The 27,868-nt window shown below is 41.1% G+C and overlaps 1 protein-coding gene across 4 annotated transcripts; it reads left to right on the top strand.

Annotated features, from left to right (window-relative positions):
* The first annotated feature begins 984 nt into the window (after positions 1–984).
* Positions 985–26,862, top strand: HMGN3 (high mobility group nucleosomal binding domain 3). Of its 4 annotated transcripts, none has more exons than XR_012653027.1 (7): positions 985–1,205; positions 15,816–15,866; positions 21,848–21,877; positions 22,545–22,592; positions 24,920–25,033; positions 25,151–26,280; positions 26,702–26,862. XR_012653027.1 is itself a non-coding variant. In XM_075046481.1 (7 exons), exons 1-7 carry the CDS (start codon positions 1,191–1,193, stop codon positions 25,559–25,561), a joined length of 372 nt encoding a protein of 123 aa, XP_074902582.1. In that variant the 5' UTR covers positions 985–1,190; the 3' UTR covers positions 25,562–26,862. The 4 variants fall into 4 exon arrangements, 3 of the variants coding, with proteins under 3 accessions (XP_074902582.1, XP_074902581.1, XP_074902583.1); XM_075046481.1 differs by having other exon boundaries at positions 25,151–25,250; positions 25,548–26,862; XM_075046480.1 differs by having other exon boundaries at positions 25,151–26,862.
* The last annotated feature ends 1,006 nt before the right edge of the window (positions 26,863–27,868 follow it).

The raw sequence follows: 27,868 nt of genomic DNA, 5'->3' as shown, positions 1-27,868 counted from the left end.
TTTGTTGCCAAAATAATGTTACGGGAGAACAAGAGGTATGAGTTGAAATACCCTCAGGTAACGGGGAAAATCAGGCCTTATAGCTGCCGCCACATCCTTGTGGCATCCCAAGTGCTTAGCTCCTGGCTAAAAGGCAGGTGACCAACCCCTTGGCAAACCTCTGCTTTCAGCTCTGCTGCTTCTGCAGGTGCTCAAGAGGGATCATTTAGTTTCGAACTGATAAGGAGTCAATTGTTTTTCTTTTTCTCACGAAAATTTTGGAAAAAAGGTATTTGCTGGCATTCCGACTTCACTGAAGAACTGCCTACACCACCTTGTAATGGAGCGTTTCTCTCAGCAGCACCGGTTTGCCTCGCTAGTGACTCAACAGGGTATGGGAAGAGGAGACTTGAAAAAACGGCTTCCTCACATTTGAAGGAGGGGGGGGATGAACGCATTTACACGGCAAAATAAACCCCCGGGTCTGAGCAGGGAGAACGGTCGCGATGGGGAAAGGCTGCGGCGGATTTCACCCGAGGAGGAGAAACCGGAACCAGGGGGAGGAGAAAATGAAGGGAAATTTAAACAGGTTGAAATAATTCAGCCGTTACGACGGGCACCGTCGTTTCTTCGAGCGGATGCCGCTCGCGCCGGGACCTCCGCTTCGCCTTCCCAACCCTTTAACGAAGAACCTCGGCAGGGCGGGACGCGGTACCTGACGCCAGGCCTCAAGCGGCACCCCCACATCCACACCACCCCCGCTCCCGCCGCCCCCCGAGGGCGCCGGGCGGCCGAACCCGCCGCCGCCTCCGCTCCCTCCTCACAGGGCCCGCGGCCGCGGCCGCCGCCGCTCGCCCCAACGGTCCCCGCGCGCGCCCGCGCGCCCGGCCTCTGACCCGCGCGGGCTGCCCCTGATTAGCCCGCTCCCGCCGGAGAGGGGGGCGCGACGCAATTAGGGAACCAATCAGGAGCCGGAGCTGCCCCGTTCCGCCCGCCCCGTCGGCGAGGCGGGCGCTGGCGGTGGGGGCTGCCGGGGCGCCGGGGGCGGCGGGGCGGCGCGGCGGGCACCGGGCGCGGGCAGAGCTGCGGGCACCAGCGACGCCGGTGTCGCCGCCGCCGCCGCCACCAGCACCACCAGCGCCGGGCGGATCCGCGCTTCTGCCGGAGCTTCTTTTCGTCGCTTTACTTTCGCGGCCCGGAGCAGGGACATTATGCCGAAGAGAAAGGTAAGGCGCCCCGGGGCGTGCGGCGGGTCCCGGGGTGGGGCGGGCCGGTGGGCGAAACGCGCGTTAGGGGCCGCGGGGAGCGCCTGCTGCTCCCCCGCCGCCGTTCCGTTGCGGTGCCCGCGGATTGCTCCCGAGCCCGGGTATTTTGCTGCCTGTTGCAAGCCCCCTCCACCCCTCCCCGCCGCCGCCGCCGCCCCCTGTTTACTTTCCCGGCGCCGCGCGGGGCGGTGTCGCCCCCGTCCCCGGGGGGTGAAGTCGCTACCACAACTCCTACCCCCCCTCCGCACCACCTCCTCCTCCTCCTCGTTCTCTCTCCCTCCGCCGCCGGGGAGAAGCGCTGCAGCAGCTGCGGCTTCGCCCCTGGCCCCCGGCGGGAGGAGTTTCCTCCTTGCAAACTCCGCCGCCGTGGGGTGGGGGTGGTGGGGGGTGTGTGTGGGGGGGGGGGGGCAGCCCCCACCCGGGGCGACCGGATCCCACTACCACCTCCCGCCGTGCCCGGGTTGATGGCTCCGAGGTGGAAAGAGGAGGAGGGGAGGAGAGGCAAGCCATGTTTAAAACAAACTACACCCTTCTCCTCGCCTCCCGCGGCAGACCCGTATGTACCAACTCCGGCGCCCATCCGGGCAGGGCCCCCCCCGGGGGCGGCGCCTCCTGAGGGAGCGCGCGCGAACCCCGCCGCCCCCCCCCCCCCCCCCCCTTGGGGAAGCCATGGCGGCGGGGGGCTGAGGGGAGACGCGGCCGTGGACACCCCCCAGCTCCCACCGCCGTCCGTTCTTTTTTGCTCTCGGGGCAGGGGGCCGGTTGCGAGATCGTCTTCCCGAAGGGAGAGAAACTTAGGCGGCCCTTCGGCTCGGCGTTGTGGGGGGTGTTTTTTGGTTTTTTTTTGTTTGTTTGTTTGTTGTTTGTTTTTTCCTACCTCTCTCTTTCCTCCTTGAAGCCGGAGCCTTCGCTTGCGGTGCTGGCAGAAGGCAGGCTGAGGGGGGGGTGGCAGCCGGCCCCCCCTCCGCTGTGAGGTGCCCGGCCGGCGGTGGGCTCGGCTCGGCTCGGCTCGGCCCGGCCCGGCCCTGCCGAGGTCCTGGCAGAGAACTTAACCGCCCGCCTTCTGCCGAGTGAGCACGGCGAGAGGCTCGACACTGGTCCCCCCGCTTCGGCAAGAAAGAATAGCTGCAGCCCTTCGGTTTGAACTGGGTCAGCCCAGGCAAAGCAGTTTGTGTTTTTGGGGGTTTCCCAAATGTCACCTGTGGCCTCCCAAAACACCGTGGGGCTTGGATCGGTTTTAATACGGTTACCAGTAGATGATGACTTCCACGTAGCTCGGTGTTCGGTCTTGGCCTTTCCTTACGGGAGGCGTCAAAACATCACATTGTCAAGTACGCTGCTGAATTATTTAATTCATAGTTAAGAACCTGGTTCCTGTTCTGAAAATGGATACAACCGTGGGGTTGATTGCCTTTATTGGGATAACTGGGCTTGAAGTTAGGGAACATCGGGCAGTTTTTCCCCTTGCTCATCTGTCTTTGCACCTTCGTGTAGGCCTCGCGCGCTTCTGCTCTTTTGGTGCCATTGCTTGTCATCAGGAAAAAGTTGAAAACGATCCTGTGCCCATAGGACTCTCTGCAACTTTGGAAACCTTGCAAACTTCCTACCCTGTTCCCTTTGCCTTCCTGTGTTCTTACACTATGGATAGTGTTTCAGGCTGTTCTCCCTAAGAGGGGGGTAAAGTCGCTTGTGTAGGTTTTTGTGGTCTATTGTGAAATGTTTATTAAGAGAAACTATCTTCAAGTAGTGAGTCTACGAGAACATGACTTTTTTCTAGAAGATTATAAAAAAATAATAGAAATGTTGCATATGGGATCAGAGCGATGGAGATGAATTTTAATGGCACAGTAAATTTTAGTTTACTTAGCACTGTACGGGTAAACATTTAAATTTTAAGATTATATATGAAGTATGGGTTTTTGGAAGCAATCGTTCCAGGAAAAGTGTGTCGTTAATGGCTTTGCTTTTTGAGAAAAGTGGAATTGCCATAAGTATTCTACAGTAGTCAATTTTATTCCAGAATAACATCCACAGAGTGATAAGTTAGTGATACAGCAGTAGCTGAATAATTACACCAGTCAGCTTCCACATGGAGACAAAACCATCATGTGCAGCTACGTCAGTTCTTCTATTAAAATTTCTAACTTGTAAAACTTTGTTAGCAGACTTTTTACAAGAAAGTAAACATAAAAAGTCAAAATGAGAAATTGTCACAGTTGCGGGGCTAAGTAAATAAATAAATAATATTGCAGAAAGGGCATGAATCCACCTGTACTTGTTTTTGCACATGCCTTAGTTATCTAAACTGGCTAGTCCTTTTTGTTTGCTTTTCTTTTCATCTCTATGTAAACTGAAGTCAGTTGCTGAGTCCCCGGCCTTATGTTCATTATGAATATTACGAACAAAAAAATGTAGACTGCCTCCCCTTCTCTAGAGGTCTGCGGCCTAAGGTATTGGGATACCATTACTCGTTGCTTGATGGTCACAGGAAAAAGGAAGGACTTTCTGTCTGTTGAAGTGGTTACTGTACTAAAACAAAAAGGGGTTGAACTCTGGACTCCTTCTGTCAGACTTCTGCACCCTTTGTCTGTTGTAATAACATGTTGTGGTACGAACGTGGCCTTTCACAAGAATGGCATGCCAGTGTGGGATAAACCAGAATGCTTGTTGTGGTATTGATAGCAAGGAACGCCTTGAAATGGATTGGGGTGTTTTGTTCTGTTGCTTGTCTTGCTGGAATTAGCTCTTGGGTCACATTGGGAAAACTACTTGACCTTGAAACAGCCCCAATAAAAACATCTCAGTGTTAGCCATAAAAGGATGAAGAACCATTCTGTACCTCATGATAAGGAGAATCATGGTACGGTCACATACACCCATGTGCATAAGCATATGTGTGTCAGCTTTAATGTGATCGTCATCAGGATGAACGGTACTTGCCCCTTTAAGTGGAATGTGCACCATCTCTGAGGGATATTAATAGGGCAGCTGGTGACTTGTCTAGTATTGGATGGGGAGCCTGTCAGTTAGTTGGGGTTGCACTCCAAAATGACCCAACTTGTTCTTCAGTAGGACTCTGTGCAACATGACCTGCTCCTCATGTGTTGTTTTGAAAAGACTTGAAGTTGAATCAGATGTGAGGACTAAATGCACCTTTTTCTTCTTAATTTTTTTTTTAAACTATAACATCTTTGAATATTGCTGTTGTTTCAGAGCAAATAAGAAATATTGTGGTCTAATTAGCCATTTCAATAGGCTATTTGCTGCCTTCTTGTAGTCAGGAATGTTAGTTTCTGCAGTACAGTCAATGCTGTAAAAATGTAATAGAGAACATCTGTGGCAGGTTCCTGTTCCATTATGCAAATTCACTTTCTTTAAAGTCAGAGAGACTAGTTGGTTGTAGTTACTACAGAAAAACAAACCCTCTGAATATTTTGCTTTGAATGCTGCTGCTTTAGTGGAAGTTAGAAGGTGCCATATTCGGGGTTGTCCTATGGTAGTGCGTTTAGCTACATGATCACATGATAGTTTTCCTGTGGGACTCCTATGTTGCTAGTCGTTTTGCCAACCAGGTATCTAATCAATGTATTTTCTAATCCTTGGGGTTAAATACACGTTCTTACATGTACTATCCTAGAGTTGTTGAATTTTACTTAGGCTTTTTTGTCTGCACCTAAACTCAGTTCTCTTTGTGAAATTCTTCTGCGTGCTTGAGTTTGCATTTCTCAAGTGTCATGGATATTCAAAGAGAAATGTTGTTCCTCATCCGCTGATAGGGAAATGGGGCACAGAAGTAAACGGCTGCGTTGTTGGACTGCTCCTTTCTTTCATCTTGGATTCTCAGGTTAAGATGACTGTCCTGATTTTTTTTATTCCCCCCTAATAAACACCTCCTGCACTCAAGTGGTGTATTTGTTGCTACTTCTCCAAATTTGTCATCTTGCTTTGTGCTGTGTACACAGAGACTAAGGAACTTAGAATAACAACCGGTTCTCTAAAATTTTGTTGGAGCAACTTGTATGTGATCAAACACCAATTAACTAACGAAGCTGAGGGTCCTGCAGATGACAGCTCTGTTTGCTGTGGCTCTGAATGATCCCACTGTCACTCTTTGGTCCGTGGAATGAGGTGTAGATGTTGTGCAAAGAGTAGCAGGTGAGTTTATGTTCATAGTGCGGCAGTATGAAGTACACTCAAGTGCCGCTTGGCTCTTTTTCATGTCCCTTTCCGTGTTTTGATACTTCAGCTGTGTATCAGTCCATGTCAGTTCAACATACCATATGTAACATAAGTGTTTTTTCTGCTAAAGTTATTTTCATTTTGAAGCTACTTGGCAGGAAAAAAGCTCCAGTGATGTTGTGGGGACCTGCACCTTCCCAACAACTTGTTTCATCACTGAGGTTGGAAGTTCTTGGTCTTGTAGCAGAGGCAGTCTTCAGTTTATCCTAGAACACAACTCGCAGGGCACACTCTGTTAGCAGTGGGACGTAGAAGTGGGGGAGGTTCTGTATTTTACTTCACACTCTGGAGGTGATTGTAGACTAGAAGGGGAAAGGGGGTTAGTACCACATCCAGATGTCTTGGCTGCTGCCCTCTCCCCACTCCCATTCTGTCCCAGTTCTTTCTCCAGACTTTCACTTGAACTGCTGCTGTGTTCCATGTTGGCTGTTTCCTCCTTTCTCCCTGTGCTACATGAGGACTAAGAGCAGAAGTCAGAGCTCTGAAAAGGTAGTTTCCACTTTTCCTGTTAGATCAATCCTAGACCATTCAGTAACTACTGGAATACAGGCTAGGCAGCAGCAGATGACCTTCTTTCCATCTGTGTCACTGAGGTACCCCTGACTGACAAACTCATACCTAACGTGCCAGCAGAGACCTCAGGTGGACTTCTACCTTTGGCATCCTTTGCAGGGACAGGTAAAATGATTGTTACGCTGATATGCACTTAACATTCAACCAGAGCGAACAGCACAGAGATGTCAGAGCATCTTAAAAGATTGCAGGAGTCTTCTAATGCAATGGAAAAGGATGTTTTGTCACTTACCACTTTTAGAAATTGTACCACTCGTACTAAATTTGTAACTATTGAGAATTTTAAACCTTGATGTATTTAAAGCAATTGCAAACTGCTTAGTTGGCCTACTCCAAGTATTTGTTGACCAGACTGACTCAAAGGATCCACATCTTTCATAGAAAAATTAAGCAGAAAAGATCACAAATTTTTATCTGCGCATGGTACTCTTAGATATAATACAGTGTAGCAGTGTTGAGTGGCACTGAAGAGGAAACACGCTTGAGTAGTGCTGCTATGGCATGTCACAGTAAATGATGTTTACAGGGCTATTAAGTACATGCAACAAATATTTGTCCACGTTTTATATTAAAGATACACTTTAAAATAGCTTAGAAAGAGATAATTGTATAATTTTAGCTATGAATATTTTTTAGAGTAGTGGAGATTAAAAGCTCATTTACTGAGGATTTATAGATCTAAAATGTTTCTGATCATTTTATACAAGTCTGTAAAAATCTGACCCATTTATTAACAATTGATGACAATGTATATAAATTTTCTTCTTAGATCACACTGAAATGCAATTGGACTTAATGAATGGGCAACCTAAAAATTCTTAGGTTTTGACTGAATTGTCAGTTAAAAATAATTCCTAATGCACCCTTGACTCACTAAAGCGTGATATCTGATAAGGTGTAGCCAGTAGTACAATCTACTTTGTAAGTCTTCACCTCTGAGTTCAAAACTAACCAGGGGCAGGTAATCTTTTTATATACAGTAGTTCAACAATCCAATGACGGGGGTAATATTATTTTGTATTCTAGAGTATCAGTATTGTTAAGGTTAAAAAATAAAGTCCTGTGTGTAAATGGAATGTAGCAGGTATATGCTGTTTAGTTTAAGGCTGCTTTTCTTCTGCCTGTCTTGAAAAACTTCACTGCCTCTGCTGTTTTATACCCAAGCAGTAGCTGTGTATAGGCCTGGTGTATTTTGAGGTGTATTGTTTCAGAGAAATTGTATGAAGTTGAGTTTTGCTTGACTGTAATACTGTCTTTTGTGTAAAGTGTAAGTAAACCAGATCCAGAGGTTTCTCTTGGAAATTAGCACTTTGTAGGATTGTAATGGCCACTATCTATTTTCTGTTCTTTAACTGCACCAAGGTAGCACAGTGATTCATCCCATGGTCCAGTAGCCAAAGAGGTGTTTTCAGGTGCTGGACTTAGATTTGAGGCCATGAGCCTCTTAATGCTTATTTACTTAACAGGTTTGAATGTGCTGTTGAATTTTTTTATTTTATTTTTTTTAATCCTGGATCATTTTACTGATCCAATTTAGAGATGCTGCACAGTGGCACAATGAATGTGTGGTAACCTGTTAATAGGGAGTAGAGCTGGGAATGAAGAACTGGCTGCATGCAGAAGTAAGATGCTCTTATACCAATTTTATTGTCAGCAAAATTGGCAGAGTGGGACTTCACCATTGGGACAGTAGTTCACCAGATATTTCAAGCTGGTGTGTACAGGTGAAAAGAAGCAATTCCAGACACTCATTCCTGTCCTTACTGTGGTTTAACCTGCGGTATGTCACACGTGTTTGAGGTAGGTTTTGGCCAGACCTGCCTGCTGATGCAGCTTCCCGTACCTTGTCACAAAGAGCTAAGCTGGCTTATTGGCAGGAATGATTAGGTGGGGAAGGGCAGAACTCTTCTTAGCAGCAGCCAGGCATTCATCAGATGGCAGTCTTAGCCAGTCTTTCTTTGATTGTCCCTAACTTAAGAGTACATAGAGGAGTGTTCTTTTATTCATTAGAATAATCAGAACAACTCAGTGGTCAAATTGCATCCTTGGACCATTGGAGGAGCAGGGGAAGGCATTGGGTTTGTTTTTTGTTTTGTTTTGGTTTTTTTTCCCCTTCCTGTCTTTGGAAATTACCAATTTTCAATTAATTACTCCTGTAACTTGGAGATACAGCTCCTGTCTTCCTGTAGTAAAGAGTGGGTGTACTTGGTAACAGTGAAAGCTGCAAATATAAAATGCTGTGTTCCCTAAGAAAGTTGGGATCTGCCTGAACAAAAAAAAAATTGCATATGTTCCCATCAACACTGGCTTTGTTGGGACTGTTGGGTATGTTTGCTCTTCCCACCTAGCTTTCTCTGTTATCCTAATGCTACCCAAGTTAGTAGTAGGAGAGAGTGCTTCCATAGTTGGCAATCCAGTGTCTAACAACATTTTTACCTGTGCAGTGTTTTGTTCCTCTCAAGCGGAGTTGAGGAGAGGTGTCAGTGCTCTATTTGTAGTAGGAAAACATCCTTTATCTCTGCTGCATCATTTCTTCCTTATCCTGCCTGCACCCTCTTGAAGACATTTTACTTTTTCCTTCTCTTGAAGCTGCATTTAGGTTGTCTATGAAGCTCTCCATTCTGGTTGCTGTAGTAGAGCAATACTCCTGTTAACCCCAGCTGCAATTATTACTGGGTTGTAAAGGGTTGGTGTATCTAAGGCGCTGTACCAGTTGTGCCTGCTACCGTCATCTTGGAGGTTTGATGTTCTGTAGTACCAGTTACTTGAAACAACAACAAAAAAGGTTCTTTTCTAGATTATTGTGGTTTTATCACAGTTATGCCCTCTGGGAGGGGAGGAATTATACACCTTTTTTTCAGTCATTTGGAATACTTTTCTTTGTCAGAGGTGGCTATTTTCAGGAATCGTTTGTTACTGAAAGTAGTTGTCTAAATTTAATCTCTAAGTAGATAAAATAATTTTTTTTCCTATTTTTTCAGATGGACTTTGTGCTAGTTTGCTTTGCAGATCTGATCAGTTCTATTTAGATACAGTCTTCAGAACCTAATCGTCAAGGTTTTAAAAACTGCCTCTGTATGTAGACTTGCAGGAGTTGATCAGCTTAATCTCACTTGTAGAACTAGCATCAGCTTTGAAAGGTCAGAGAAATAGTATTATTGGGGATTGGATTTCATCTATCATGTTCTTTGAATCTGCCTTTTTATTTTATGGTGGAATTAAAATAGTTAAGTAAATATTGAGACAAGAATTTACCTACTACCTAGCTGAATTCTCATGTTTGGTGTTCAGGAGAAACTGAAAAATTTCAAATGCACTGTGCTCACTGCTCCTGTGGCTGATCTGTATTTTTCAAAATGCAGCTGATTACTTCACTGTCTGAAAAAGGAACTGCCTGTCTAATTTTAAATTACAATGCTGTTTTATTAAATCTGAGCCTCTAGAAACTGCTCTTATTTCTTTACTCTGCTATAGGTAGATGTCATATTCAAAAAACTGACTACAGGGAAGACAAACTTGGAAGGAAAAATAAAAGCCAAACCAGTTGTGAGACTTCTAAAATGTCCCATCAAATATAAATGCATTTAAAATTATACTGGTCAATCTTTGACCTCTTTTCAGTGGGAATAGCAAAACCTCAATCTACAATGAAGGAATTTGCCCTTTTGGAAAAGCATTTATTCTGTCTGGTTTTGGATATCTAGAAATACCCCAGGCCTCACTTGATTTCTGTCTCTTCTGTATTGTCTGGAAGAGCAAAAAGCTCACAGAAGTTACCAGTTAAGAATTAAAGAATTTAATAAAATGCATTTTCTGAACCTACTGATTTTGTTTATAACCAAGCAGTTTGTATTCTTATTTTCTTATATAGTCTTTGAAAATGCAGTGCATGTTAACCAGTCACTCTGGCTTGAATCTCTAAGCAAAAATGGAGACTTTGATCAGGAAATGTTTTCCCTGATTTTTTTCCCCTAATTGCATATTAATACCAGGGGATATTAATGGTCTTCTTTAAATACAAACTTTTAAGTACTGTTTGTCTTTTCAGAACTTTTCTGATTTTGACATTCTCCCCCAAGGAATTAGAAAATTAAATATTCTGCTCTTAATAGATGTGAGATGGAGGGATTTAAATTCTAAAAATGACATATTGTATAATATTTCATTGTCATAGTTCTAAACAGAAAAGATTAAAATATGATACATTTAAAGAATAAATATTTAACCAGGGTTTTTCTTGTTGTTCAGGTTTTTTTAGTGAAGAATATGTGTACATATATATATAGTATATACAAGAAACCCACCACCCTCAGATTTTTTGGAAGAGTGCAAGACAGATATCATTTTGGATAAGTATTTAAAAAATCCAGCCACTAACTAGATTTACTCTGTACTTCACTTGTGGTTCTGGCAGAATTACTTGTTTTTTAAATTAGTGGCATGCACACACACCACACCCCCCCCCCCGCCTCCAGGATTAGGCTCTTGGTAGAAGAAAGAAATGAAAGGGTGTAGTAGGTAGAATACCTGATTTCTTAAAGCTTGTATTAGGGAGAATTAATTTTACTTGCAAAGTTCATTCACATTGGCTTGGCAGTGGGCACTGTTATATCTGCTGAAAACAGATCAAAGAACTAGCTATAAACAAAGGTTAACAGTAAGATGCTTGAGGAGCTAAATGAGGAAACAATGGTTAGAAGGTGTTGAAGGAGTTGGTTGGTGTTAAATTAGTCAGCACGTAGTCTTAATTAATCTAAACCAAGAAATAAACAGCATTTTAATTACATTTATGAACTGGCACAAAATTCAAGCTGCTCTGAAGACAAATAATTAGAAGATCCAGCATGTATGGGGAAACAGTTCACTGAATTAAATTTAGTCTAATGCAGAGTTCTACTCAAAGGGAAATGAGTGGAGGAGAAATTTTAGAAAACAGTGCAGTAAACCCTGAAAAAGGCTTAGGACTGGATATGTCATCTTTTCTTGCACTGTGGTTTTGTTGCAAGCTTTTATCGTATTTTGCTTGCTGAAAACAGTTGTCGGAGGAATGACCAAAGCATTACATCATGGAAATTGCAGTTAGAACAGCGAGCCAGAAAAGTATCTACGGGCAAATCCCGTTGCAGGCAGCGTATCGAGATGTGGCTGAATAAAACAGCTTGCAAAGAAGGGAGTGAACGCTATAGAGAATACTCAAGTGCTAGGGCGGTTAAGGCTTTCTGCCTTTCTAACTTCTTAACGTGGTACTTAGAATGAAATTGGTATCTGCTTTTTTGTTGTTTTTTTTTTTTTTTTCACGCGGATATGAAAGGACTCACTTCTGTCCTATCAGAGCCAAGGTGTTGAGTTTCAGGTAGTAGTAAGATCCTTCAGAGAATGACCATTTATTTAATTTTATAAGCAACGTTCTGTACTGAGTGTTACTTCTCACATACTTGTATTCTCATTCTTCATGCTTTTTAATGTACTCCTTTATAATAGTACAATCCATTCATTTAAGTACAAATGAAATATTTATCCAAAAGCTGAACACTGCAAGTTCAAATATGTACCTTTGGATCTCTCAGATATCAATAACTTCACTACTTTGTGTTACTGTACTCTCGTTACATCCTGCTTATATCACAGGGTTTTGATTAGAAAAACTGAAGCTTTTTGTTTCTTTTGTGGTGCATCTCTACCAGGTAAACCAGCCTTAAGAACAATAAAAAAAGGAATTTGTGTATAAAACAGTTACCTAGGTTTCTGTTTTCAACTTAAGTTCTGTAATGGTGTTGGCATTGCAGATACCTCAGTATTGTCCTGATGTGTGGAAACACTGGCTCTTATGTATACTTCACAGCTGGTGAAATGCAAGAACTGTGTATACAAACAAGCTCAATTTTAATATTCCTTTGATTTTTTTTTTAAATGTTTTCTATCAGCTATTAACATACCTTTTTTTTCCCCCTGAATCCTCTCAAAATAATTTTCTAGGTTGTCCTTAACAAGAAGTGGAGAAAAGCAAATAAAAAAAAAAAGCTGGCTGCTGATAGACACAGGGAATCTTGTATTCAACCTTCCAGCTTAATCTTGTGGTATAAAAATTATGCAGCTTTGACAGATCTTACAAAGCTTAGCTACAGCTTAATTTACAATCTTATTGCCAATATGTAGTGCTAATTGAGGTATGACACAATGTGTGGTCATCTGAACCTAAAACTTGCTGTTGGTTTAAATGTCAAAAGCATATTTAGAGTTAGCCAGTCAGCTTCTTTCCTTCTGTGTACCTCTATGATTGCGGGGGGGGAAATCAGTATTATTTCTGTCCTTAATTGCTTTTTTATTTTATCCATCTTGTCTCTTGCAGGCATCCATACACTATCAGGCACAGCAGGCCTATAGGGACTACTTTATGAGTATAATACAGGCATATGATGGAGTACAGCTGAAGAATTACTGAGGTTGGAGTACTGCCCTTGTCAAGTGATTCAGTGCTTGCATTGGTCTTTGATTTTGCTGCACAAAACTTGCAGTGTGGACAGTCCAGCTCCTGACAGTTTACGATGCAAGGCACAGTATCCAGGGAGCATTTTAATGTGACTGGGGTGTCATGTGAAATACAGTGAGCCATAGCATTACATCATGTGGAAAAACATGCCAAGGGGATGGGTTACTTATACTTAGTACTTTGTTGCTTTGAAACCAGAGGTCCTTCAGTAATTTGTCACCAGGACAAAAGGTGGGGGGTGGGTTCTTGTGGAAGAGTTAGGGACAAGGACTTTAAGGTTTTGGTGGTATCTACATAGAAGTCCTGTGACTTTCAGGTACTAGCGCAGACAGTCACCGCTTGTGGCATGCATTCTTGGCTCAAATCTGTTTGTGTACAAATCTCTCAGGTCCCTAGGGAGAGGGGAAAGTACTGCAAAAACTAGCATGAAGATCCATATCAGCTGGGGCTCACTGGAATGTCTAAGCAGGACTCACAGAAGGGAAGATACGTTTCTGTTCCTCTTTTAACAAATATGCTGTAGCCACATCTGACATTTTTTTGGTGTGTGTCAGCTTAAAGAGTCCCAGGCTGCTTGCAACTGCCCCGTGCCACTTCATTCTGTTGTACTGGCTCAATTGTTTGTGCAGCTGTGCAGTAAAATGATTCTGCTGGAGCAGGGAAGACTATATATTTATAATTTGTATATATATTTATAATGTTTATGAATTTGTTTAAGCAGCAGGCTATTTTTCAGCTGGATCAATTACCTTATTCATGACGTGGCCTCCCACGCAGCTCTGCCAGCATACTGGGGAGCCAAGGCCCTGGGAGGATGAGCGCAGCCTCCAAACACCTGGACTTGTAGTGATTGCAGAGAGGAGGGAGCAGGTCTGAAATGGAAATGAGAGCGTGTCAGAACCCCTTGCTGCTTATTCACACCTCTGAGATTACTACTGTGCATGTCCTCCGTGGAGAAAGTTATGTGGCCTTTAGAATTGCTGTTGGATTTTCTAAGTTGAGAGGGAATGCTGAGCTAATTCGTTAATTGAAGTATGTTGTGTAACGTATCACAGTAGCATACAGTGGTTGTGGTTGCATTAAGAGTATTTCAATATAATTTTTTTCCCCCTTGAAGTTAGCCTCATGAGCAGTTTTTAAAATCTGTTGTCAAGCAATAATATTGGCATCTAAAATCAGGCTGCCATGTCTATCAGAAGTGTAGGAGACTTGTCTTTCACTACCGCTAAAAAGAATGGGGTAGATTACTGTGTGTTGGCTGCGCAGTGTTGCAGGGTGAGAGTTTGCTCCTGGGCAATTACGGCAAGGCTATTGGCATGGGGCAATGCCATCTTGTGATGATTTAGCCCTGTTTCAAAGCTCTGTGGTTCCTAAAAGTGAAGCAGGGTAAAACAGCCCGATGGTGGAGTGTCAGTCAGCTGCGTTTTGTTTACGGTGAGTTTTTTAGCCTGGCTTCTGAAGTAAATGAATCATGCCGTCTTTCTGTCCCTACCCCTGTTAAGGCTTGAGCCTCTTGGCCACCCTGAGGAAAAGAATATCAAATCTGAGAGAACTTCCATATAAATAGGTGCCCAGGACAGGAGGGATGCTATTCGAGTTGCCTCCCAGGGAAAGGGTGCAGCGCAAAGTTTGTTAGGCTTGAGAAAATTCATACAGGAGAAACAGATGTTACGAATTTGTGGACTACGGAGAAGCTATACCCAGAGCTTGTACCTATCGTGAGCTGACGAGGGAAGTTGTAGGAAATAAGACGGCGTTACTGACAGGGATCATGGAACTGCTTGGTTTTGTTTTCCTTATGCCTTTTGATGCTCCCAGCATCGCTCCATCAAGCTGTAGCAACTCTTTAGTAACCAAACTGAAAGGCTTTTAAGAATGCAAACCTGAAACAATCCTGCAGGCGGCTGGTGAGGCTGCAGCAGCGTAGGGAGCAGTCAGGCTCCATTTTGGATGCCTGACTCGGTTGCTATTCCGAGTTGCTCTACGCTGCGCAGTGCCGCTTAACTTCCTGCTGTTTTCTAGCTACTTAGATGATCAGTCCTCGGCTTTTTTTAAACCGGCTGCTTTTGTGGCATGCTTCCTTTCTGTCAGGAGAGCACACAGTAACAAAGGCACGTTTTATTCTCTGGCGGGGGGGTTGAAGAGTGTCTCTCTGTAAGTCTGTTAGAGCCCAATGCCAGGAGAAGGCAGCGGTCAACTGCTGCGAACTAGCTGGTCTTTTTCTCTGCTCCAAACCATGTCTAACTCCGAGACATTCCGTCTCAAAATCTGGGGGGAGGTTTGGGTTAGGGTTGAAATCGAAAGACAAAGGAAAAGATAACTAGCCTGCTCCTTTACTGACTGAAAAAAGAAACAGCAACCAAATTGCCTTCTCTGCTGCCTGTTAAATGCCTTTTTGAAACACATGCCGTTCTTGCAGTTCTTTAACTGCTGCTGCTCCTTGCTGTTTTTCCAGGAATTGCTTGCTCCTAGGTGGAAACCCAGTCATTTGCAAAATGTGAAGTAATACATCTTGAGTTGTAAACAAAAGGCAGAAGCTTGATTGCCCCCTCTTCTCCCCCTCCTCCCCCCCGCCTTGGGTGGTTAAACTAACATTTCTCTAGTACCTCTGGAAGACCAGTGTTAGAGGTGGTCGGGCTGATACTTTGCTCTTGTGAAGAAACATGTTTGTCCCTAGCTTTCCTGTCAATGTCTTGGTGTTTTACTGATTTTTGCTGTTCTGATGGAGGAGATGAGGGAAAGATACTGTTAAAGCTTCCAGCTGAGTGAGCCTAAGGCACAAAAGGAGTAAATGAGGTAAAGAAATCACTCATCTCAGTAATGCTGTGCTTTTTTGGTTCATCTTATCACATCTCATTACTAGTTAAGTTCATGTTTGGGAAGAAAGGTGTTAAATTTCTCAGGGATTTCAAAAGCCCTAGTAGAGCAAACCTAAGATTTCCAGTCCAGTTGTGCTACCAACTGCTGATTAGATGGAGCTCCCACTGGAGCCTGTGGATGCTTTAGCTAATTGGCTAGAGGGACCACCGAGGGATGCTGCGTGATATGATATGTATGTACCTGGTGATGATCAGTCCTTGTGTTCTTGCTTGGAAAATCTAGAATGGCTTTGGTACAATGCTGCTTGTAAATACTACTGTACATTTGCCAGGCTGCTTTAAACTGGTGCAATGTATAGAAAGAAGAATCTTCACCATACTCTTTGTTTTGCTGTTGCCTGGATGCTTTTAAGTCTGTAATAAAAACACTGACTTAATATTTTCTTTCAGTCTCCAGAGGGTGCTGAAGGCAAGGATGCAGCAAAAGTAACTAAACAAGAGGCAAGTGTATTTTATTTTTTTTTTTAATTTATTGTGGCATGTAATTATTTAACTGGAGATCTGCAGTCTTGCATATCAGAAGACTGCCTTGCTTTGGCACTTCTAGTGAGGTGTTTTCAGAGGGAATAATGACAGTAAACTACATTTGTAGCTTATCTGGCATAATTTGGTTTTGGTGCACTGAGGATTCATACAACTTAGTAGTACACAAAATAAATTTCAGAAACACTTAGGGCTTTGATAGACAAGCTCTGGTGGATCTTGTGGCAACAGTCTCTAGCGGGTTGGCAGAAGAGGGTTAATGCACACACCTCAGCCAGTCTACTTCAAAACTATTAATGATGGAAGGGTGTCTTGAATTAAGATACCAGGCTGTAAACTGGAGCAGCTGACATAATTGTGTGTTTTCTTTGTCTGAATTTAAGGGCGCAGTAACTTCTGTCAGAGAAGGCAAGGATATAGCTGGCGATACCTTGACCTTTACAGTAAAGTTTGCTAGTGTGTCACAGCCCTTAATGAAAATTTAAAAAACAGGTAGAGAATTCTGAGGATTCATTTTCTTAGGTTGTCATCACTTGTGGCAGGCAAAGTTAAATCAGGACCTTGAAAAGAATAGGTGAATATTCAAATGAATTAACAATTAATTGTTGTTCTTGTAAATCTTTGAGCACATTTGAACAGGAAAAACAGTCTAATGAAATTTTACACTTTCTGAATTGAGAAGTTGGTTGTTGCTCTGGCAGAAAAAGATGGTACAGTGGAAATGTCAAAATATTTCAAACAATAGTATTGTTTACAATAAGCTCCTGAAAGAAACAGGTGGAGTAGAAAGGAGGTCTGAGAGGAATAGATTTTGATACCTCAGTATCTTCCTATGGAATTTCCTAGAAGACAAATTAGTTTCTTCTTCATAAAGTATGAAAAGGCTGACTAAATCATAGTAAAAATATAATCTCCTTTGCTCTCAATGAATGTTTTTCCCTGTCCAAGTTTAAATATTATGTCGTCAAGAGCCAGAAAAATGAAAGTTTTTTTCCCTAAAAATCTGAGACCTGATTGCTACAATAAAGAAAAAAAACCAAAAAGCTTACAGAAATACACAGGCTCTCTGGGGAGAGCCCGCTGACTCTGAAATATGAGGGCTCTTAGAGTAGTCTTCAGTCAAGGTGAGATAATAGTGGCTGTTGATGCTACAGAAAAAAACCCACAACATTAAGATAGTCTCAGTAGATACACCTGTAGCTCTTAGTGTGCGGATGAGGAAAATAGTTGTAGAATTAGATTAGAGACTGTGGGAGCTCTTGGAATAGGTGGAACTTCTGTAGGAAGAGTGGCTTCAGTCTGAACCAAGAGACCTATGTGGATGGCACTGAGGAGATCTTCTGAATTATTTTAAATTAAACATCTGAGCGGAAACTGGCAAGTTCCTTAGAGCACATAGGATGAAGTCAGAGCTCCCTATCTGGATGGGGGGCTAGCACAGAAGCCATAAAAGTTTGCATCTGAAAAGGTAGAAAGCAGTGTTGAGAAATAAAGCCCTGTTTAATTCATGCCTGTGAAAACAGTTGAGCCAGAATTCAAAAGCCGCAAATCTAAATCTGGGCAACTTGGACTATCTGGCTCTAAATGAGGACACTGATAAAATGAGCAGCTCAGAAATTTGTTGGGAGGCTGTGATGCCACGGCACAAATTATACAGGGTTGAGAGCTAAATTGCATTAGTGGTAGAATGGCTTTCTGTTACGTGTCTTTAATATTTTTCTAGATTAATTGTATCAACAAGTACAGCAGAATCTTTTATGGATTGCCAAGCCATGTGTAAATGGGAAGTATATAGTGTAGAAGTTGTGCCAGGTGTCATCTGACCACAATAATAGAAGTGGCAATGGGATGTTAAGGGAGATCAGAGAGGCTCTGAGGACAGAAACAGTGTTGATGGAGATTTCAGTTACCCTTCAGAGATTTGGTAAAAGGCATGGGATGGCATTACAAAGACAAAAAAGTTAAAACTATAAATGCTTGCTTCCTGGAGGAACAAATCAAAGGACCAGTGAAAGGATAATTGGTTCTTTATTTGGTCCTTGGTAGTATGTAGGAGCTAGTTAAAAAAGACAGTTATCAGAGAACTATTCTGTAATTATGACTGTAATATATTCAGGTTCATCGTTCTTGCAGGAATGTAAGTGCAAATAAACTCTGCTATGGTAAGATTTGATACCAAGAAAGGAAATTTTATTAAAAATGAGAGCCTATTAAAAGGAGCAGCTAAAATTTTAGTGGTTTCAGGTGGCAGAGAGGCTTTGTGGTGTACCATGCTAGAGGCTTCCAGAAATGTGTAAATGTGTATTTATTTTTCAAAAGCACCCCCCCCCCCCCAAAAAAAAACCCCAACCAACAAAACCCCACCAAAGCTCAGAATGGCTTAATAGCAAAATAAGGGAAATTTTATTATTCTTGAAAGGTGTTTTTTGTGTTGATGGGAAATAATGAGGAAAGGCACAAACCCTCCAGCATGGCAAATGTGAAGCTGAAAAATGGTAATGAAACTCCTGCTAGGGAGAATTCTTAGGGAGGTTCTCACAGTGGAGTCTTTTCTCATGGGTGTAGAGTCTGGAGGACATTCTTTAATTGAGTGTGAGTGAGAACTAGACAGTATTCACCAGCAATTGCCAAACTGTTAAGTGCAGTATGCAATTTACTGCTTGCATTGGCCTCAGTACCAGAGTAACTGAAGGTGATGAAATGCTTCCAGGACTTTAGATAAGGGATTCTTCTGGAAGATAAAGTCTGTGAGTCTAACTTGCAAAAGTAGTTTAAAAAAAAAAAAAAAAGAAAAAACAAAGAGTAGATGGAGACAAATGTATAATGGGAGAGTCAACGTTAGTTTGGCAGAGAGAAGTCATACTTCAGGCAGTTGAGTTCTCCGTAGAAGTCAACAGGTGTAAGAATGATAGTATGCCAGTTGATATAGTTGACTTGCATGTAAAGAACACTTTTTGATAAGGCTCCCCAAGCAGGTTCTTAAACTAAGCTAGCATAGATTAAAGGATAGATCTTCCTAAGAATTGGTAACAGGTAAAGATATTATAAGAGAGTAGGGAAGTAGTAGTTAACTTTCATAATGGAGGAGAATTATCAGTGGAGTATTGGAAGGATTTGTGTTTGGGCTTGTGCTGCTGAATATATTCATTAATCATCTAGAAGAGGTACTGGAAAAATGACAAAGTTTGCTGAAGTTTATGAACAATTGTCAGGGTAGTCAAGTGAGAGAGACTGAGAAGGCTGTTACGTCACTGATAACTAGGTGATAAAATACCAACACAAATTCAATATGGAGAAATGCAAATTAATACATGGGGAGGGGAAGACAGTGATGGTCATCAAATCAACTGTTAATTGGGTAGAGACTGCAAAATCACTGTGAATAGTTACTAGAAAATGTCAGTTCTTCTAAACAAAAGGTAATAGGAATATAGAATATAGGAAAAAATACTAGAAGACAAAGTGTGAAACATCAGTGTATCACAAGATTAATTTGTTGTGCACCCAGGTGTGGGACTACTAAATGAAGTTCTCCTGACTCTTCCTTAAAAAGGCCGTGATAGAATGAGAAGGACACCAAGTATAGTACAGCAAACAGAGAATGCAGCTTAAAAAAAAAACAACAAAAAAACCCCAAACCAAAACCGAAAAAAAAACCCCAAACCCCCAAACAGTCCGAATTTTCTAGGATTCTTGACTTTTTATATAATGGAGGCATGATAAAATCATCAGTAACACAGAGAAAGGCAGTCAGGGAATTATTACTCATGTAACCTGAAAATGAAAGGAATCTAGTGAAAGTAAGAGGCAAGACGTTTAAAGGAAAAGCAACAGAAGGGGAAGGTTTTGCTTTTTGTTTTCCACACAGTGCATAATCCTATTATGGAACTCATTGCATCATCACAGGATGTTATGGAAACTGAACGTATAAATGGGTTCACTAGGTTATTAGACAAATTTATAGAGAAATTCCAATTTATGGAAAAAATGAGCCACAGGGACTATTAAACACATGATGTGGGTATAATATCTAGTTCTATATCTAATATCTATCTGGAAAGTTCGCAACTGTAGATTGCCAGAAGCTGGTGCAGTAGAAAAGTGCAAAGCGTTGTTCTGTGTCTGCTCTGTTTCATAGACTCTTTCCAAAGATGTTTGCTAGTGGGGCAGTGCCAAATAGACCGTTGGGTGAGCTGCTAGTTTCAGGGTTAGTACAGCTGTTTGGAGGGGGACAAGGGTTGCAAAAGCACGCTAAAATGTGACCTTTGCTGACTTCACTGCAGTTCCTCCCTTATAATCAGATAACATGAAATACATACAAACTCTGAATGAGAATTAAAATGACCTACCCATCAGGCATTTTTAAGGAACTGAGGGTTTATGCTGTCTTTCTTATGGCAATACAAGCCTTCTGTGAAACCAGTCGTGGAACAGGAACAGTTGGGGATTATGGGAGGGAATTATAATTTATCTAAAACACCATATTATCTTTTAAAAAGTAGAGCTAGCATAACATTCCTATGCCCAAATGCTGAGGGATAGAAATTATCAGTTAAGAAAACAGATTTGTAAAAGAAGATGCCTTGAGTTAGGAGTTCTTTGATTACCTGACCAAGTGAAATGCTTTATTTAACCTGTTGTAAAATAGTGCTAGGCTGCTTAACAAGCAGTTGATATATTAAATTGCCAAGAAAAGAGATTTGCCTTTTTTTTTTTTTGTTAATGATGCATAAATATTTGATAGCTGAAAATATCTTCAGGTGTTTTTTGACAAGACTTCTATTTGCTGGACGCAGACCTGAACTATTCACTACTGCTTTCCACTAAGAATAGTTAAATGGCTCCAATGAATACAAATTACTGCATTCCTCAGATATTAACGACAGCTTTTTCCTGTTGCAAGATGTGTGGAGCCATGTTTTTTCAGCTCAACTTAAATGCTTAATATGTAATTAAGAAGATATTTTTGATTCACATTTTAAGCTGTGTTACATTGGATATTTGTTGCAGTTGAGTTGTCCCTTTATTTTGGCTACAAGTGTGATTCCAGTTTTATGACATAGACCAGACTTTAACTCTGATAACCATGCTGTGTAACTGGATCATGGGTTCATCTGTTTTAATGAATAGAAAAATATTGTGAACAAACTAATGAGCTTACAACTATTTCTAAGACTTAATTCATCTTCAGTAATAAATTTATCACAAAGAACAGAGTGAAATAAAATTTAATAAGGATGATGTGTTGAAGTGATAAAAGTGGAGGAAAGCAGAATAACCTGACTTTCTTCTTTCGTTTTGAGAATGGTGTTTAAATAGAAGAAGTAATTTCTCCCTCTCATCCTGCAGCTGTCTTTGTGCACCTGGACTATCATGGACTGGATGGAGTGTGCAGGGAACTGAGGAAGTGCAAGGACTTAGTTTCATGTTTTGAAATTGCAGCACACTGATATCCTCTAGGGAAGGATGTTAACTTTATTCTGCTGTTAATTAGATGGTATTTTTACCCGCTATTACAAGCAGCATCTGCTAGGTTATAGAAACATCATTCTAAGTATTTATGAGAAAGGTTCAGTGTCCTGTGCACAGGTAGTCAAGCTTGCTGTATTTGTGCACCTTTCATAGAGCAGCAAGGGACTTGGAAATACTTGTATAATAGAGGAAGAAAAAAAAATTTAACCATATGGAGATTTAGATGTTATAATTCCTGAATGGTTTTTATTACTGATTTTCACATCACTTTGTCCCTTTAAAATTTAAAATTTGTCCCTTTAAAATCATCCAAGGTGAGGAAGATGGGAATTGTGTTTGGCAATAGAGATGTATTTTGGTAGGGGCATGTTTTATGCTGTCACCATGAAATGACTGATGTTTTGTTGCTTTGGATACTGTTTGCTGTGAGCCTATAAAAGTGTTTTCTCCTTTTTTTTCTTTCTCAGCCCACAAGACGATCAGCAAGATTGTCAGCTGTAAGTATGTGTAACAGCTCTTGGTATATACTTTTCTAGGCACATATGGTTTCTCAGACCAAACAGGTTTGTTATATTTTGCTTGATTCAGTTTTTATTCTTGCCGACAGATGTTTAAGAACTCTAGAGCTAAAGTTATCTGTGTTTTCTTGGTTTCAGGTTTTCAGGTTTCAGGTTGTTCTGACAAAAGATGTATTTCCCCACCTCAGTGCAACACTGTCTGTTACGTGCAGTATGACTTCGTATCGTTTTACAGGCTGATGTTAGTTGTGGAAATGCAGCTACGTCTCTGGGAAGGAGAAAGAGCAGTCCTTTAAGGACTTAATTTGATGCCACTACTAGTATTGAGTTTTAGTTCCTCTTCTCTGTTAGAACGTATCTTTTTTTTTTTTCTAATTTTTTTTTTAGTGACTACTAATCTCCACATTTCACTCTTAGAATGACCCCCAAATTGCTTTGACTGCTGGATGAGTGAGCTAATGAAAATGGGTGTGTATAGTGATGAGGTGCATTTTTGTGCATTAAGGTTTTTCAGTCTTTTTTCTAGATGCATACTAATGAGCAGGAAGTAAGGGAAGGTGTGGGGTGGGGGGAAGCTGGGGTGTGGAGGTGGCTGCCTGGATTCTGGTAATGTCTAACACATTGTGCAACTAAAAATGTTTTATAGAAACCTGCTCCGCCAAAACCTGAACCCAAACCAAGGAAAACCACGAAGGTAAATACTCTTCTTTTTAGTTGCCATCACTGTAGCCAATAGTAAGCAAGTATACTTCTTCTTTGCATTGCAAACAGTTCAATTCACAGCGTTTTTGTGAGGCATGGGCTCCCCTGCCCTCCCTGCAGCTCCCTGCTGCTGCTCCCCCCCCCCCCGCCCCCGGAAAAAAAACAAATTAGATCATTCTTTTCTTTCTGTTCCACCCCTTCCTGGCCTCATTACTGGCCCAAACAAAACGTCTTGCCTGTTTGATATGCAGACCATGTTAGTTTGTAGTGAATTCCTAGTTTAAGAAGAATATTTACCTTTCCTATACCTTTCCTGAAATGTACAGGTTTGGTTGAGTAAGGTCTACCTGAAACCTAGCAATTTCTACAATAGGATTTGAGATCACTCTGTGCCATCCTGTTGCCTTGTCTAGAAGGGCAGTACTTCATTTCATAGTGAGAAACTCTTATCTGTTCTTGAAGCCTGGCTGTTGCTGAGAATGCACAATTAGAATTAAAGGTGAAATTAAGTATATTTAAATTGAATGGTTTGGGTTTTCTAGGCCAGTTACAGTCAAATTAAAATCTTATTAGCGTCTGAAATACCTTTTCAGGATTTCTGCATATAAATCACGTACTTCAGAAACTGTAGATTTATTTGTGCCCAAGAGCAATGTTAAACAAGAGCAATTGCTTCATTGGAAAAAAAACATGCTGGAAACTGAGTCTAGCACTCCTCATGCTTAAATTTTTCAAGTCCTTTTATTGGTATCTCAGTTGGGCAAGTATCAGGATACAAAGTCCATGTGTAAAAGTAAAACTCTATGACTTTGAACACATATGATTTATCAAATGAAATTACCAATAAAGTCTTGCCGAGTCCATCCTGCTCCCCTCCTAAAACCAGTATTAATAAAGAAGGGAATATGGTAGCTTCTATAGCTTCGTGTACATGTTGTGAAATGAGCTAGGTGTTATGGAGTCAGTCTAAACTGCTCATTTCAGGCAACTCGAATCCTTTACAACATTATTCTAAGTAACTTTTTAATACAGTAATCTGCTTTTTTCCAAACTCTTAACTGGATCGCATTTTAAAGAGTATGTTAATCTTGGTCTCCTAAACAGAAAACAGCAAGTGTGTGCTCTGAACCTGCTAGTAAAAAACCAAAGATGGTATGGATTTGAGATAATTTTTAAGTGTTAAAAGCTTGCAGATCATGGATTTACTAAGTCAAGTCCTTAGCTTGTTCTTTCGTAGGTGCAGAGTTAGGGCTATACTCACACCACCAATAAGCCTCTCAGTTAAGCACCACAACTGCTGTGTAATGCTGAAGCTGAAGTGTGAAAGGAGTAATTCAGGCTGCCCTGGAACTAGGAGTACTGGCACTCCCTCCTCACTGCCCCACTCCTGTATTGGGGATCCCTGGGGAAAGGTAGTTAAGGAAGGGGGACTGACCTTAATATCCCTGTTCACAGCTACTATTGCCATTTGCATGGAGAATTTGGAGCAAATGATCAACATGGAAGTTCTCCACAGTGTTTATCAGAACTACTTTAAATACTAATGTAGAATAGTCAGTTAAATACCAATTAAATTTTTATCCCATTGCCCTTAAAATCCTTAACCTATGTCTCTACTAGTCTTAGATGATAAATGTAAATATGTACATAGAGCAAAGATTAAAAAAAAAGTAGATTTCATCATAGGAATTGTTTAAGAGCAAATCTCCAAATGAAACTGTAGCTGTTAGCATAGTTCCTTTTGATAAATTCTCTGCTTTGTGTTGCTGCAGATGGAATTTTATCAGTGTTTGCTTCCCCTGTGGATTGGTTGGTTCTTTCATTGACATGGAATGAGCATCACATGTTATCAAACCAACAAAAGGACAGCCAACAAAAATGCTTAATTTTTTAAATCTAATTTAATATTTCATGTTAATCGAAAGTGTGGTGCTGTTACACAAACTGTGTTGTTTGTGCTTGGCTGAATAAGCTTTCAATATACTGTAACTGGATTTTTTCATACAGATATCTTGTATATACCTCTGTATAATACAGTTCAGCTCTACCAAAGTAGTTTGAGGGGGTTTTGTATCCCTGTAAACTAGCAGAAACAATAATGAAGCAGACATCAGCATTTTCTAGAAATTTTGAGAGTCTCTATATGACTGTTGTGGATATACATTTTTCCAGGTAGTCTTTAGCTGGTTTTCTGTTTCAGTCCAGCACATGTAGCTTGCCAAGATTTGCTTTTCAGTTCATATGAAGGTTTTTGGGTAAAGATGTAGGGTGCTGGCTACTCATACAATGTCTATGTCCATGTTTTTAATCTTCTGTCAGAAGGAACCTGGGACAAAGGCCAACAAAGGTGCTAAAGGGAAGAAGGATGAAAAGCAAGAAGCTGCAAAGGAAGGTACTACACCATCTGAAAATGGTGACAATAAAGCTGAAGAGGTACTTTCCACACATACCTCCTGCTGATTGAATCAGTGTTTTTTTAATTATTCAGCCTTTCAGACATTGATAGCATGTTCATAATGTTTCTTTTTATTGCCCATAATGTTATTGCAGATTCGCATCTCTCGCTCAACTGTTAGTGTTTCAACATCCAGAGGTGCCCCACCCAGCACACTGTCAGTAAAAGGGCAGATTGAAACAGTGAAAGTTAAGGGTACGGTAGAGCATTCAGCATGTGTGCAGTGAATAGAAACAGATAGTAGTGTGGTGCTTTTCAGTGTGAACAATGGAAGCTGACAGGTAAGGCTTGTATTGCTTTTGAAAAGCTGGGACCGATAATTTAAGAGAAGTGTGTGAATGTACCTGTTTCGTTTGTGTAAATGTAATATGGACATAGGCTTGAAACTGAGCTGTTGCAAATAAGAAGTCGAAGGAGTAAGGGTAGTTGGGGTGTTTAGGTATGTAATGGCAATTTACTATAGTAATTAATTTATTTCTTTCTTCTCCGCAGGCTCAGAAAACTGAATCTGTAGGTGACAAGAATGAATGAAATATCATGAAAATTTTGGGTTGATTTTATGTACCTCTTGGACAACTTTTAAAAGATATTTTTATCAAGTATTTTGTAAATGCTAATTTTTTTAGGACTATGATAGTTGACATATTAAACTGTATATGAACATTTCCCTTCTCATAACAGTGCTTTTAGAAATTCCCATTGTTGCCAAGTAATATAAATATCAACTTAATATTGCAAGGTATGTGTAAAATTGGATCAGCATTCCATACACTTGCTTTAAGAAATTAAGTCTTGTGCATATGGTGATGTTTTTACTGTGCGTATTTGAATTTTTCATGCAGTTTTTCTAGAGCAATAATCAGTGGTGCTTTTGTACTTAGGGTTTATGTGATTTTAATGAAACATGGATAGATGTGGCCACCTGCTGACTATTTTGGGTTCTTTTAATGGATTAAAATAAAAGGTCTCCTTGCCTGCAAAACTACAGCCTCCTAATGTTTTCTCTAGATCTGAGGAATGCCTTACTCATATTTTCAACTGTTACAAGGAAGACTACATGATTTGGCAACAATTGTTTTGCATGCAGTCTGTTTGCTTTTTTGCTGATGTCTGATTAAAAAATACCCACACAGGAGTAGGAGGCTGGGATTTTCTGTGGCCCACAACTTAAGGGACTTATAGATACATTCTTCATAGATACATTCTTCAGATATGCTGTCACAGGGTGAGTAGAGTTGCCATACTCTATCAGGATATTGTGTCTGTAACGAGCTATCAATACAGAATGAATTGCTTGATTGATAGGGACGTACAGTAACTTAAAAGTAGCTTTGTTTCTCCCCCACGCTCTTTTCATTCATTTGCATCGTACTCTGTGGAAACCTTTCTTTCTATCTGCAGCCTCAAATTTAATATAAATAGTAATTGCTGTTCTGCTTCAGCTGAGGACAGTTGTTAATACATTGAAATCGCTGTTAAACAGCGCTATATATTTGGTACCTGGTAGAAATGGAACAATGAAAGTTATTTTTGAGGTGATTGTGGTGATATGGTAGATTAGCTAATGATTTTTTTAGTGTCCATGTTTCAATTCTGCAGCTCATTCTAAGCACCTTTTATAATTTTTCTCCTTCTCTTTTCTCTAGGGGCCCTGGTATTTCTATTGTTACTTCTGGGATGGGAGGGGTGAGAGAAAAGATGTTCCCTGTTCTTCAGTAACATTGATTTGTATTGCTCAAGTGGTGGCCATTATGTCTGAGGATATCTTTTGCTTGTTTAAGTCAATAAATAAATGACTGTTGCCTGACCTAGCGTTCTATTTATTCTTTGGGAAGAAATCTCCAGTTGCCTTTTTTAATTAAAACAGAAAAGAAGCCAAGCCTCTCTATACTTAAAAATTGAAGATTGATCACCGAAACCCTATATGCTAACTAGAGCAGTAGTTAAGACCTGCATTGAGATGAATGCCACCTGTGCTCTTGTGATAGGCTTGCTACAGCCAAATAAGAGGAAGCTGTTCTCTGCATCATGAACTTAGTTTTGGAGGAAAATTTAAACTAATTCTCTGCTTTTGGTGATGGAAGGCAGAGGGCTGTAACAAAACTTGTAGCCTAATGAGAAGGAAAGTCCATATTGTTATTCGGTGATAGGTACTTTGTAGTTCTGCACAGTACTTCTGATTTGCTTTCTGATGGACCCTGTTGAAAGTTTGTTAATTTAGACACTACAGTCATGGGAAGTTTAACAGTCTGAACTTCTTCACAGAATCATCAGTGCTGTTCCTAAGCATTTGTCGATTTACAGGTTTATTGTTCCTGTGAGGAGGGGTTTTCTATACTCTCACCATTTTGTGTGGATAACTGAGAGATTAGTTGCCTAATCCTATCTAGACAGTTGGAGTTCTTGAAATGACCCTTTTAACGTAGATTTAACTTAGGCACGGGCATCACAAGACACTGCCACATCTTTGGACAGGCTTATTTTAAGAGAGCTCCTTTTAATAAATGCCTAAAAGGTGGGCAGAAGTTGGGTCCTTAAACACAGTATCCTAACCTAGTAATTTTGGCACAAAATTCTTCTGTTGGCTTGACCAGATTACGAGATTCAGCTCAGTGCCAGAACTCTGTTAGAAGCATTTAACAACAGAAGATCCACTTGGGTGAAGTTTAGTGAAACACACTATCCTGCTGATTTCACTTAACATTTCTGGTTTTTCAGAAGTACTTTGTAAATGTGATGCTTTCCTATCTTTTTTTCCTCTATGTGTCAAGTTTTCAGAAAAACTTACAAAGCACTGTATCAAGTTCTAGAAC

Source organism: Buteo buteo, chromosome 15 (assembly GCF_964188355.1).
Source record: "Buteo buteo chromosome 15, bButBut1.hap1.1, whole genome shotgun sequence".
Classification (NCBI taxonomy): Eukaryota; Metazoa; Chordata; class Aves; order Accipitriformes; family Accipitridae; genus Buteo; species Buteo buteo.
This window is presented reverse-complemented; position numbering and strand designations above follow the sequence as displayed.